General features: G+C 46.0%; 1 protein-coding gene across 1 annotated transcript in view; it reads right to left on the bottom strand.

The window, feature by feature from the left end:
* The window catches only part of CLPB (ClpB family mitochondrial disaggregase), a 140,836-nt gene that overhangs the window by 105,269 nt on the left and 22,332 nt on the right, over positions 1-13,235 (bottom strand). Inside the window, exon 3 of the mRNA XM_014842026.3 lies at positions 5,363-5,449. Coding sequence (XP_014697512.3) covers positions 5,363-5,449 — 87 coding nt within the window. The remainder of the gene's footprint in view (positions 1-5,362; positions 5,450-13,235) is intronic.

Here is a 13,235-nt window from a genome sequence, read left to right as displayed (position 1 = left end):
TTTGATGAGTTCTGATTGTATAACCACCACCATAAGCAAGATTTAAAGTGTTTCCATCACTCTAAAAGTTCCTTTGGGCCCTTCCTCCTACTCCTAAACCCTAGCAGTCACTAATCTGATTTCTGTCCCTATAGTACTGCCTTTTCCAGGCTGTCATATAAATGGAATCATACAGTAGGTAGCTTTTTGTGTCTGACTTTAATTTAGCATAAGGCTTTTATGATTCATCCATGTAGTTGCATGTATGAGTATTTTGTTCTTTTTTTATTGCTGAGTAGTTGTTCACTGTATAAATGTACCATAAACTGTTTGCACATTCACCAGTTGATGAACATTTGGGTGATTTCTAGTTTTTCGTAATTATAAATAAAGCTACTATAAATATTTGCATACAGGTGTTTTTGCACATGTACGTTTTTATTTCTCATGGACAAATACCTAGAAGTTGGTATTGCTGGGTTATACAGTAAATGTATGTTTTACCTTTATAAGAAACTGCCAAAATGTTTTCCAAGTGGCTATACCATTATGTGTTCCTATCAGCAATGATGACATTGTCCTGCATCCTTGTCAGCACTTGGTATTGTCAGTTTTTCTAAATTTTAGCCATTGTAACGATATCTCATTGTGATTTTAATTTGCATTTCCCTAAATGACTAATGCTGAGTATCTTTTCATGTGCTTATCTGCCATCCATTTCTTCTTTGGCAAATGTCTGCCCAAATCTTTTGCCCATTTTTAAAAAACTGAGTTTGATTTGTAAAAGGAGTTCTTTACGTGTTCTAGGGACTAATCCTTTATCAAATGTGTGCTGACAGCTTCTTTTTTCGAGGAATCTGAAATCATAAGAACCTAAATCATACCATTTTTCTTCCAAATCACTATCACCTGCACATACAAGCTGATGAAGGGAATAGAAAAGACTTAAACTTTCAATTTATAAATACCTTAGTGCCACTGGATGGAGGGTCAAGCAATACTTGCTACCTGCAAAAACTCATAAGATTATTTTTACCTCAACTATAAGCACCAAACCAACATTAGGCCTGAAGGAAAGCTACATCTGGAGAAATGGCTGTCCTTATAAACAGCTTTTGGCCCCCCAGGCTCTGCACCTCCCAAAGCCTGTTCTGGTCTGCCAGGCTCCTGGAATGGTCAACAGTCGTCACACTCCATTGCCAGCATTGTCCACTGGGAAAGGTAGGAGGCTCCTAATCCATCCCTCAGTGAAAGAGCAAACAGTGGGGCCTGTGGCTGCTTGGACATCAAAGTTGAGCAAACAGGCCTGGCAGGCCCTGCCTCTCCGCCTACACATCCTGCAAATGCCATCTGAAGGAGCTTCCCCGAGGGGGTCATGACTTTCAGCTTGTCACAGCACACATCAAAGTTTGCACCACACACGAACTGGGTGCATGGGTTCGAATCAAGTCACCCAAGAGCGGATACTCAGGCATTGTGTCCAGTTTTAAGCCTGTGTTTTCCCAAGTAATTAAGCCTTCTTGCTTATGAACTTGTGACTAAGTAAAGCATCACTGAGAGGTTGTAACATCAAAGTGCCTTCCACCGTCTGTCCATGTTTGGTAAAATTGGATTTCTCTCCCTTCTTAAAGAAAAACTAATTGAATTTAGCTGAAGGCTGGGTATATTTGCACGAGCTGGTGAGGGCTAGGCTAAGTCACAGTGATCATCCTGGGACCCTGTGGCTTAGCCTTTAGCTGGGTTGGGTCAGAGTTCAACCCAGAAGGAGGTGCCCAGACTTGGGCTGAACAAGTGCCTGTGGCAGGAGGCTTATGGAGGGCTACGTGTGGAGAAGGGGCCAGCCCCAGGGACTGCTCCTTGAGTCAACACGACACCCAAGCTGTTACTAGGGCTGGCAAAAGGATCGTCCTAGTAGAATGTTGGTAAATCTTGGACAGAACGGCCAATGAAGACAATGGCCATCACATTACTCAAGTCCTTGATGTCAGCAGTCTGAGTAAGCTTCTTAAGGCAAAGGCTGTGACTGCTTATTCTCTGAATCCCCCTGTAGCCTAGGACATCAGCACCCACACAGCATAGTTTTAAAAAATGTTTGCTTTATGCATAAAATGATACTATAAAGGGATGTAAGAATGAAGTTCTTCTCTCCTGAAGAACCAAATTCTCTGTATCCCTTTTTGGCTGTGTTTATCAGGAAACTTCAACCTACTCGATTCCACTAATTACCTGATTTATAATAAGTATAGCATGGTCCCATTTATGTAAAATTAGACACACGCATATATATATATAGAGAGAGAGAGAGAGAGATACACACACACGATCACTCTCTAGATAGAGGGACTTCAGGTGACTGCTGCTTGCTTCTCTATATTATTTTTACAAAAACAATAAACCTATTTTCGGAAAAGAAAATCTCTGGTTAAATCCTGATAAAATTATCTTTCCTTTTACCAATGCGATTTCTGATCTTGATCCAGTTTTAACTCTCCTGCGTACATCTATGGTTGTATTTTAATTTAAGTCACCTTTTTGGAAATAAAAGGAGGGAATAAATTATAAATTAAGTTCCCGTGCATACTTTTAAAATTTTGTTCTATAGCGCTGTAGTTTCTATTCAAAATTAAATAAAATAGTACTGTCTTTACTATTCAAAATTAAATAATACCTACATACATAAATGAAAGCTTATGAGAAGTTAATCTCCTTAAGGAGAGAGACTATTGTGTTCCATATCCCTAAGGACTTAACACAAGAAGCAGCGCTCGCCAGAGGCAGTTGAGGGTGAAAGGACTGGGCTGCTCTCAGGATCTCCCCCAAGCCTGTGGACTGCCAACATGCCAAAGGAAGTGAAAGTGCTCTGCTCTCCGCCTGAATCAAGGGGTGCTGCCCCTGCCTTCCACTTCATCCAAACCCAGTTCAAAGGTGGCGGCATTTCAGGCCTGGCCAATATGATTCCAGAAGGGTTTGGTGATTGACAAGATGAGAATCAGTACACTTCTAATACGGAGAACATTATTGGCAGATTGTGCTGGTTGGACGTGATAATCCTTCAAGACTCCCAGGGCACCTCACGGACGAGGCCCCCTGACCCTGGACAACGTTCTCCTGGCCTCCCTTTTACCAGATTCTACTTTTCCTTTGTTCCACTGCACTCCTTACCTTCTAATATATTATGTAGTTTACTTATGCATTATAGTTATTGTTCATTGTCTGCTCCTGCCTCTCTCTCCCCAGGGACCACCACCACCATAGAAATAAGCTCTACGAGGGCAGGAATCTTTGTCTGCCTAGAACAAAAAATTGTGATATGAATAAATAAATCCAACCTGAAAGTGTGCTATTTAACACAGAATAAAAATCTGTCCTCCCTGGGTGCTGGAAGGAAGAGGAGGGCACAAAACGGACACTTAAAAAACCAATCATTAGTCCTAAGAACCAAAGCAAGTAAATACAAGCCAACACTCTCACTTTGCTCAGCGAGCATCACTGATTTGCTAATGGCCATGGATGAAGACAGAGCCGTCAGTTACACCAACAACTATTAGATTCAGATGGAAGTGTCCCCAAAGCACACCTACTAGCTATTTGCTCACTGACTGACAGAACTCTCTTAAGTATAGTGTTGTTTCCTATTCAGTCTCAACACTGAAAATATTACACATAGAAGGGCACACACCTCCTCCCTTTTCTCCACCACTGGTTATCTCTTGCCGATGGAGATATGTGCAAGCTGGGAAAGAAGACTGGTGGGTGGGATGGAGGTGGTATGGGGTAGAGGCGGTCGTGGGTGGAGTATCAGTAGTACGGAATAAACACATGTGTTTGTATGTAGAGCGATCTAATGACGGCAGCAAAGAATCGCAACTCACCACTTACAACATGTAGCACATACACTGCCTTATTGGAGTCTCACAAGAACACAGCAAGAATCTACTCTGCTGCCAGATTCAGTCCCCCGACACCCTCTGCTTTGATAATAACCTGTCCAAACAGCTCTGACATCACTGATTACACTATACTCTGTTGTCTCCACCTGCCTTTCTTTTCCTCATTAGATCGTGAGCTCCCAAGGTCTCTGATTCCCCAATGATTAGCACAGACCCTGGCTCAGAGGAGATATTTACCAAACTTTTTATGGAAATAATTGATTTCAGGTGAAGTAACAAGGTGTCCACAGAATTCTGAAATTCAATTAAGAGTCAGAACAAAGACCGGATTCCAGGTCTCTCAACTGCAAAGCCTATTTATATCAATTTTTCTTTTAAAGACTAAGTGCTTGGAGTTAAAGAGGCAAATAAGGAAACAGAGTATGAAACCAAGTTCACGATAGAGGAGCAGAAAAGAGAGACCTATCTCTCAGCCAAGTCTTTCAATCAGTCTGAGGCGGAGCCACCCCTGTATTATAAAATCCATGTTTTGTTGGTTTCCACCACATTTACGACCTTTCCAAAGGTGGCCAGTACTGGCAGATTAAAGCCTTAAAGATCTGTTTGAAGTGAAAATTACAATTGGTACTTCCAACTATCAATTTCAGTGGCTGCTACTAAAGTACCCAGTCTGCTTTCTTTGAAAGTATCTCTTTTTGCTCTTTTTTAATCAATTATTTTGCACAGTCACAGCTAGAGACTGGGATGGAAAGGCAGCATCCAGCACTAGCTCGGGATCTGGCAGAAGGAGGCAGGAGTGAGACAGGGTAAAACAAACAACCTTCGCAGGCAGCCAGACTAGGTTCAAAATCCTGTCTGTGTGACCTTAGACAAATCACTTTTCTCTCTCTGGGCTTCAATTTTTTCTGCTGCAAAATAAGATAATAATACATATCTTGCTGCTGGTTGAAAGAATTAGAGATAACTCAACACAAAGACTATTTTGATCTTTACACAACAGCTACACCGTAAGGGAATGGGGGAGTAGGTAGGGAACAGCAGGGCCTCCAAGGGGAGGGAAGGAACATCCTCGCCTTCCCTAGCTTCCATCAGAACCTCCAAAGAAACAGCCCAGTGGAGCCCTTATAGGGGACAGTGACTGCAGACTTCTCAACACGAAGAGATGGTGGATAACAAAGACATCATGAAAACCACACATGTATACTTAACCACTTATGACAGGCTTTCAAACATTTCATTGCGTGGATAATGCAAATGACTTGCCTAAGGTCACAAAGCCAACGAATGATGTAGCTGCGACCCAGAGCTACATCTTCCCTCTCCATAGCTCCTATACTTTCCATTGCACCAGATGTAGACCGTACTTTAGGCTGAGTCCATCTTCCTGCCTCTGGAGAAGACAGCAGTGGGGAAGGCAAGGGTGGGAGAGGATTCAGGAATGTGGTCTGCAGAGATCTGGCTAAGGGAGCCCTGTGTGGAAGGAGATCTCTTACCTGTCGTTTCGGCTGATGGCTGCCACCATGAGTGCTGTCCAGCCAAGTCTATGCCTTGCATTGACATCTGCACCTTCTGACAATAGCCTAGAAAGAGACAAAAGACTATTCTCAATGTACGGCTTATCATTACACGTAAGGGTAGAAGAAATGAGACAGTCAATCCACAGGGAGGCTGGATAAGTTTGGAAATAGAGGCCTTTGAGAACTAAATACCCATCCCAGCTCCTCTCGCCACTCTCCCCAGACCCTAGGCTTCCCCTACCTCTCTCCCTTTTCCCTTAAATGAGTCTGCCCCCTGCTGTTATCCTCCCAGACTCTGAGGAAAGAATGTGGTTGCCCTACCTTAATACCCTGACACTCCCACTCCCTTGATCCAGAATGCTTTCTCTCTGCCTCTTTGCTTATTCTAATCCTATTCTCAGGCTATGAGATACAATCCTAGCTTGAGGACTCCCTCGTGAGAAGGCTTCCTTGACTTAGGCAGTCCACAGATCTCTCTCCCTTCCTTAGAATTAGCAGTGAATGCCCAGTCACACTTCTTATCTAGATAGTTCCCAGTTTACAAAAGGCTCATACTCCTCAAGTTTATCTGTATGGTGGCTGTTTGGAATCTGGAAATCTTTGAACCCAAAGAAAGATGGAAAGAATGTTAGAAATGCTAGATTATGTTTCTAGGAGAGTCTACATGAGACTATGTGACTCTAAATGCCAGTGCCTAGCATAGTAGGAGCTCATAGTTGTTGGATAAATTAACAAACACAGGGTTTTAAGTATACCACTAAAAGCCTGACTTCTGGGTCCCGGGAACAGGGGGCCTAAATGTGGGTATGGTGAGAGAGAACCCACCCTTACGGAGTGCCTACTACAAGCAGTAAGTGCCCTCGGAACTTCATGTGCATGCTCTCAGTTACTCTTCACACAAACTTAAGGAGCTGACATTAGCCTCCTCTTTTCATGGATGAGGTAACAGGCTCAGTGAGGGGAAATGACTCACTGAAGGTCACAAAGGTAGATAAGGGGCAAAACGGTGACTGGAACCCATATGGATAACGGCTGTACAGCCTGAATCCTTCTCACCTCACCACCCTTCCTCTAGACTGAACCTGGCTCCACATAACATAGAAGACAAAAGACTCAACTGACTTCAGCAAATCAATATGATATATGCATGTCCTCTGCTACATTCTGGCATGGGGGTGAGGAGAAGACATGGGTCTACCCCAGAGAAGGATACAATTCAGTTGTGGAGGGAGGACTCAAGACAGTAGGAAATCAAAGCCTGTGGTGTGTGGTTTCCCACCAGAAGTGCTGCAGGAGGCCAGGAAAGGGGGAGCCTGAAAGTCGGGGTGATTCACCAACAAGGCGGGACCTGCTTATAAGGAATGCGTGGAGAGTGTCTGGGCAAACTGGGAGCCTGTCTACTCTTCCGTGTATTCTAGCCAGAAAGGATACTGGCAGAGAATCCAGAAGCTTAGGTTTGAGTCTTAACAACATGCTCGTGCCACAATCTGTAGTAAATGCTCCTCTGGACCACGCCAAATAAAACCTCTGCACTATTGAAGTAAGCAGGTGACCAAGGCTGAGTAGGATGAGAAGCCACATCATGGCCTGTGCTGATGCAGTGGACGAGACAAGTACTGTTAAAGTCCGAGAGGGGACAGACCAGCAAACACATAACTACACATCGGACGAGACCTATGAATGGGGACTGCAGGTTGCAGGTGTACCATCAGGGAACCTAACCCAGTTTTAGCGGCCCAGAGGGCTCCCTGAGGAGGTGATGACAAGGAGTTAGCCAGACTGAAGGGGGAGGAGTGTTCCAGGCAGAGGTAAAGCGTTTCATCCAGAGGAGAAGGCAGCATGGGGCACATGAAGCCCTGAAAGGCTTTGGCATAACTGGGGCAAAAATGTGTGGGGAGAGTGTTGAGAGAGGAGGTTGGGAAATCCTCATCTCTCACCTCTAGTTTGGAGGATTTCTTCTGGTGAAAAGTCCTGGGCATCTTACCACATACACTTTCAGGCACAAACAATTTTCTATGGCCAAGAATGTTAAAGAGGCTAAGAACCCTGGGGATGAATTTTCTGTGAGATAAAAATCTTTTTGCACAAAACCTCCCTCCAAATTTACAAACCCGCCCTCATTTAGCACACCAAGTGGTGCAGTGGAGAGATCATGATTCTGAGAGTTAAGAGAGCAGAGTTCTGATCCTAACTGTGATTCTGATCGGATGGCTTCGCTTCTCTGGTCCTCAGTCCAGAAGACTAGAAAATCAGGATGGGCCAAAGCAAATCCCAGAGGTTTCTGAGGGAAAAGACTTGAACTGTGCCTTGAAGAACAGCAACAGTTTAGAGATGAGAGAGGAAGTGCCCGCCAGTCAAGCCAAAAGGCACAGGATACTATTCAGAAGTGGGGAAGGAATGGCAAGGTATATTCAGAGACCATGAAGTAGATCCATCTGGGTGACGGCTCACAGCAGAGAAACAGTTGCCAAGGTAGGCAGGGCCTGCAACAGGGCCTCAAAAGCCAGGCCAGGAGGCCAAGGCAGTGGGCATAAACCAGTTTTGAGCCATGAACTCCTTTGAGAAGATGATCAAAGCCGATGACTCTCTCCAGAAAAGTGCATACGAGTGCACATACTCAAAAAAAATTTTTTTATATACAATGTCCAGAGTTTCCATGTTCACAGGTCCCCATGAATGCAAGAGTGTATCCTAGGTTAAAAACTCAATCTAAAGGCTTGACAAATGCCTGGCACGTGTGCTTCCATCTTGCACTCCCGCATCTAAGGCAGAAATCACGAATCTCTCCCAGCATCTCTTTCCTGTGGAGCCCTTGTAAGAGCCTCAGAATCCTCCTCTAACACTGGTTCCAGTCAGCCAGCATAGATCAACTGAAGCTGGCAACAGAGAGGAAACCTTTTTACCATTCCTTAGACTCTCACCATAGGCAGAGGGGTTGTCACTGAAGGTTTTTGGGCAAAAGAAGTTACAAAATTAACCTAATAGTTTAAGGAGGCTGAACTTGAAAGAGGAGAGAGTAGAAAATGAGGACAAGGAGACCAGTTTGCAGATTGCTGTAAGACAGACCACAGGCGATGAGCCAGGGCAGGGGAAGGAGAAAGCAGGGCGTGGCTGGGAGGAACCGGGGGCAGCCAGAATCCCTCATGCCTTCAGTGGGTCAGTGACCCGTGTTCCCCTGCCTGGGCCCTGAGAATTCTGGAAGCGGCACTGCTCTGGAGGTAGGGCTGAAGACAGAAGATTGAGATGCCTCCTCTTCCTGCCGCTTGAGGGCTGAGGGTAGCATCATAAAGAGAAAAGGATGAATAACGGGCTTTGGAGTAAGTTAGACCTGTATTCAAATTCTGGTTCAGCTAGCTAACTCTGAGCAAATCAATTCTCTGAGTCTTGGTTTTCTCACCTATCAAATTGGGATGATAGTTGCTAATCTGTATGGATGTCAGCCCAGTGCCTGGCATGTAGCAGGGATTCCATACAGAGTGGTTTCTGCCTGCCACAGGTTGGCCAGTACCCAGAGACTCTACGACAGGGTCACGCAGAAAGACCTGGCTGATTCAGCCGGGCTGGCTCCAGCCACTTTTTTCATTTATTCAACAAACAGTGCACACACCCATTCTGGGTCCAGCTGCATGCTGGCTACTGATGAGGAGACAAGACAGAGGTCCTTGCTTTCCAGGGCCTGACCCAAGCAGGATTTTTCTTTCTGTTTCTTTATATATAAGTGTGTACATATTTCTGTTCATTACTTTTTTTCGCAAATAACTGTTTTAAGCTATGCTAAGTATACAATAATTCCATTGTTTTTTAATTGCTGCATAATTCTCTATGGCACATCCACCACATTTTTCCTTTTTGCTTTCCCAGGGATACCCACTCAGGAGCCTCCCTCTGCCAGCCACCGAAAGCAATGCTCAGAGAAGATCCTCTCACACGTCCCCTTTCAGACCTGTATGTGTATCTCCCTGGGTCACAGAGTTTGCATGTATTTGATTTGACTAAATAGTGCCAGGGTCCTCTCCAGGATAGCTGTGCCATCTACTCTCCTAACAGCAGGACGGGGCTGTTCCTGTGTACCCCTCTCCCTGCCAGCACTTGGCAGTACCAAGTTTCCTAATCACTGCCAGTCCAACAGGTGTGAAGGGATACCACACTACTGTTTTGATTTGCATGCCTCTGATTGCCAACAATTTTGAGCCACTTGTGATATGGGTGTTAACATTTTGGGGTTTCCTTTTTTGTACACTGCAGGGTTTTCTTTTAAGAGGAGGGACTTCTGGGAGAGGGGGCTTCTCCAAACTTGCTATCCTTTCAATAAATAGAGTAGAAAGAGCATAGGGCAGAGCCAGGAGCCCTGGGTTCTAGTTCCACTTCTGCCACCTCCTACTCTAACACCCTCGGGAAGGCATATCATCGCTGTAAGCTTCAGTCTCCTCACAGGTCCACTGGGATCATAACCCCTGCCAGCTTTACAGGGGTTGTAGGCGGCGACCCTGCAATCTGAAGGAAAGAGTTCTACAAACCTGAGGGGTCACCCCTGGGAGGCAAATCTTAGTGTTCTTCAGCGAGACTGCAGCTTTTCAGCCCTGGCCAGCTTCCTGACTGAGCATCATTCTTTGCAGCCTCTTGGGGCTCAGGTGTAACGGAAAAAGCAATGACCCTGGAATCCAAAGGCTGGAGTTCAGATTCTGGCTCTGTCACTTACTAGCTGTAAAATGGGGGATATTGATCCCTATTGTGCAAGGTAATTGTAAGGATTCAAAGAGATACCACATAGTAGAACTCCCTAAGGAGTGGTGACACCTGGTAAATCAAGGAAGGGCCAGAACAAACACTGACACCACCCCAAGGGAATCTAACCACAAACAACTTTTCCTCTTTCAGCGCCGGCTGGGCTCCTCCCCCTTTCCCCTCTCTGCAGAGCAGCCCCAAAAGTTAGGATTTTACCAACCCAGGTCTCCTCTACTTCATTTTGTTGCTTTGCAAGTGAATGCCCAGCGGGCAGTCATTTCAAAGTCCTGGGCCAGCTGGGCGGGTGGCTGCCTGCTGAGAGTGGCTGAAAGGGCCTCTGAGGCCTGAGAAAGCCACCCTTGCTCTCCCCTGTGATTTTCACCAACGGACAAAATGCGGCAAGTGAATTAATCTCTTTTAAAAAGAGCAATGCTTGTGACAGAGCACGGTGTCTCCGAAAAGGTTAGGATTCCATCATGCCTGAGATGATGAGTGGAATGCTTAATGCAGCTTGCCACTCTGGGCAGAGCGGCCTGTGTCCGGGGGCTGGGGAGTGGGGGTGGGCACTGCAGGCCTTTCTGGGCTCACTGCAGACTTGTGGAAGGCCCTTTCCTAAGGAACTAAGTCTCCTGCTTGGCAGGGCAGTGGTGGGTGACACTACTTGGAGATGACCCAGGGTAGCAGATAGAGAGGAGAGCACATTAGCAGTCCAGAGTTGAATCCCAGCTCTTGCCCAACCCACAGGCAGCAGAGAGGGGTGGGAAAACAAGCAGGAGAGACCTTGGTTCAAATGCAGGTCCAGCACTTACTGGATGAACAAGTAACTTAGCCCCTCTGACCCTCACATGATCCCCTCATCTGAGCGACAGCTCCTGCTCTCTGAGTCTGTTTCCACATCTGTTAAAAAACGGAGAGGAGGGGCCAGCTGGCTGGCACAGCAGTTAAGTTCGCACGTTCTGCTCAGTGGCCCAGGGTTCGCTGGCTTGGATCCCGGGTGCGGACATGGCACCACTTGGCAAGCCATGCTGTGGTAGGCATCCCACATATAAAGTAGAGGAAGATAGGCACAGATGTTAGCTCAGGGCCAGTCTTCCTCAGCAAAAAGAGGAGGATTGGCAGCAGATGTTAGCTCAGGGTTAATCTTCCTAAAAAAAAAAAAAAAGGAGAGGAGCCCACCGGCCCTACTCCATATGTCACATCAGGTACCATGAAGAGACAATGAGACAAAAATACTTGGGTGTACAATAAAGCACCATACAAATGGAAGAGCCTATGCTATTATGATGATGATTTTCCAATTAGTGTCTACACCATTTAAAAGAAGTAACAGAGGGGCCAGCCCCGTGGCCAGGTGGTTAAGTTTGTGCGTTCCGCTTCAGTGGCCCAGGGTTTCGTCAGTTTGAATCCTGGGCGCAGACATGGCACCGTTCATCAGGCCACGCTGAGGCAGCATCCCACATGCCACAACTAGAAGGACCCACAACTAAAATATACAACTATGTACTGGGGAGATTTGGGGAGAAAAAGAAAAAAGAAGTAACAGAGTAAGTAAACTTGGATGACCTAGGAAAGGTGTACACAGAACTTGGAACCTAAGCGCTCAACATTATCTGTGGATTGAAAAATGAATGGTCTCAAATCCCCAGGCAAAGGGCAGCGGTTGAATAAGGGTTTCCCAGCCCAAGAGCTGAAGATTTCCACAGAAGAGTAACAGACCAAGGGGAAAACCAGGCTGCTCCAATCTGTTGGGGCTCCAGGAGAGTCCTCAAGGCTATGGCCCAAAGGGGCAACAGTGATTACCTCACAGAAGGGGGGATGAGGAGGTCAAACTTTCACTTCCTGCTGTGAATGCATCTGTATTGATTAAAGTTTTGTTGTTGCTTTTTCATAACAATGAACACATTATTACTCTTTTTTTTTAAACAAACTTTCTCAGGGGAATAAACCTCACCCTTTCTTCCTCCAAGCAGCCTTCCCTAAGACAGCCTTGACACTGACACAATGCCCTGTGCTAACCTGCATTAACAGTTATCATACAGTTTCCCTGCCTCAGGCCCCTGGAGCCAGCATGGTCCTCTAGAAACAGGGATGTGCCTCCATGTCATGTCTTCACTCTGGAGGGCTCAGGGGCTGAAGGAATGAATATCCACAGCACTTCTCTACATAAATCTCTCACCAGTACATATGTCTTGTGTTGGAAGTTACCTGTTCTATACTTATGTACTTGTCTTTTTCTTTTTCTCTTTTCTTTTTTGAGGAAGATTAGCCCTGAGCTAACATCTGCTGCCAATCCTCCTCTTTTTGCTGAGGAAGACTGGCCCTGAGCTAACATCTGTGCCCATCTTCCTCTACTTTTTATATGTGGGACACCTACCACAGCATGGCTTGCCAAGCGGTGCCCTGTCCGCACCCGGGATCCAAACCAGCGAACCCTGGGCCACTAAAGCAGAACGTGTGAACTTAACCGCTGCGCCACCAGGCCGGCCCTGTACTTGTCTTTTCCAAAGAACTTAGGCTCCTGTGAATATGTGGGAGGGTGTGGGCTTCTCTCTCTCAGGGCCGAGGACACTCAGACACAGGCCTGAAGGCTGATGCCATGGATTCCAGTCATGGCTTTCTCAGCAACTAGCTGTGTGACCCTGTATAAATCTGTCTGTCTCTCTGGGCCTCATTTTTCTCTGCAGTAAAATAAGGGAATTTGAATTAAATTATTTCTCAAGTCCCTGCCAGTTCTACAATCTTAGGATTTTATATATGTGTAGCATCAAAATTGAGAAGTGGATTCCTACCAGACATGGACATCAGCAAGACTTCCAAAAAAAAGACAACTGCTCAGGCTTGCTGTCTATAGGAGGGAGGGAGTCCCAGACAGGGAAATGGGGCAGTTCTGAGTTATTCTGGCTAACCAGCTCTTCTACTCAGGGGAGGGAGGTACCACTTGATTTTTCTTCCTCCTTCTTTATGACCAATCAATACAAAGCGGCCACTGAACTTCAATCGTGCATTGTTCCAACTGATTTCCGGATCCTTCGCATGAACTGGTCCTCAGCTGCAGCTGGGGAGGGGGCTGCTGGGTGGGGAGCCCTGTCCCACCTGCATCAGAGGCCTGGAAGCAGTGAGCCAT

Source organism: Equus asinus, chromosome 20 (assembly GCF_041296235.1).
Source record: "Equus asinus isolate D_3611 breed Donkey chromosome 20, EquAss-T2T_v2, whole genome shotgun sequence".
NCBI lineage: Eukaryota > Metazoa > Chordata > Mammalia > Perissodactyla > Equidae > Equus > Equus asinus.
This window is presented reverse-complemented; position numbering and strand designations above follow the sequence as displayed.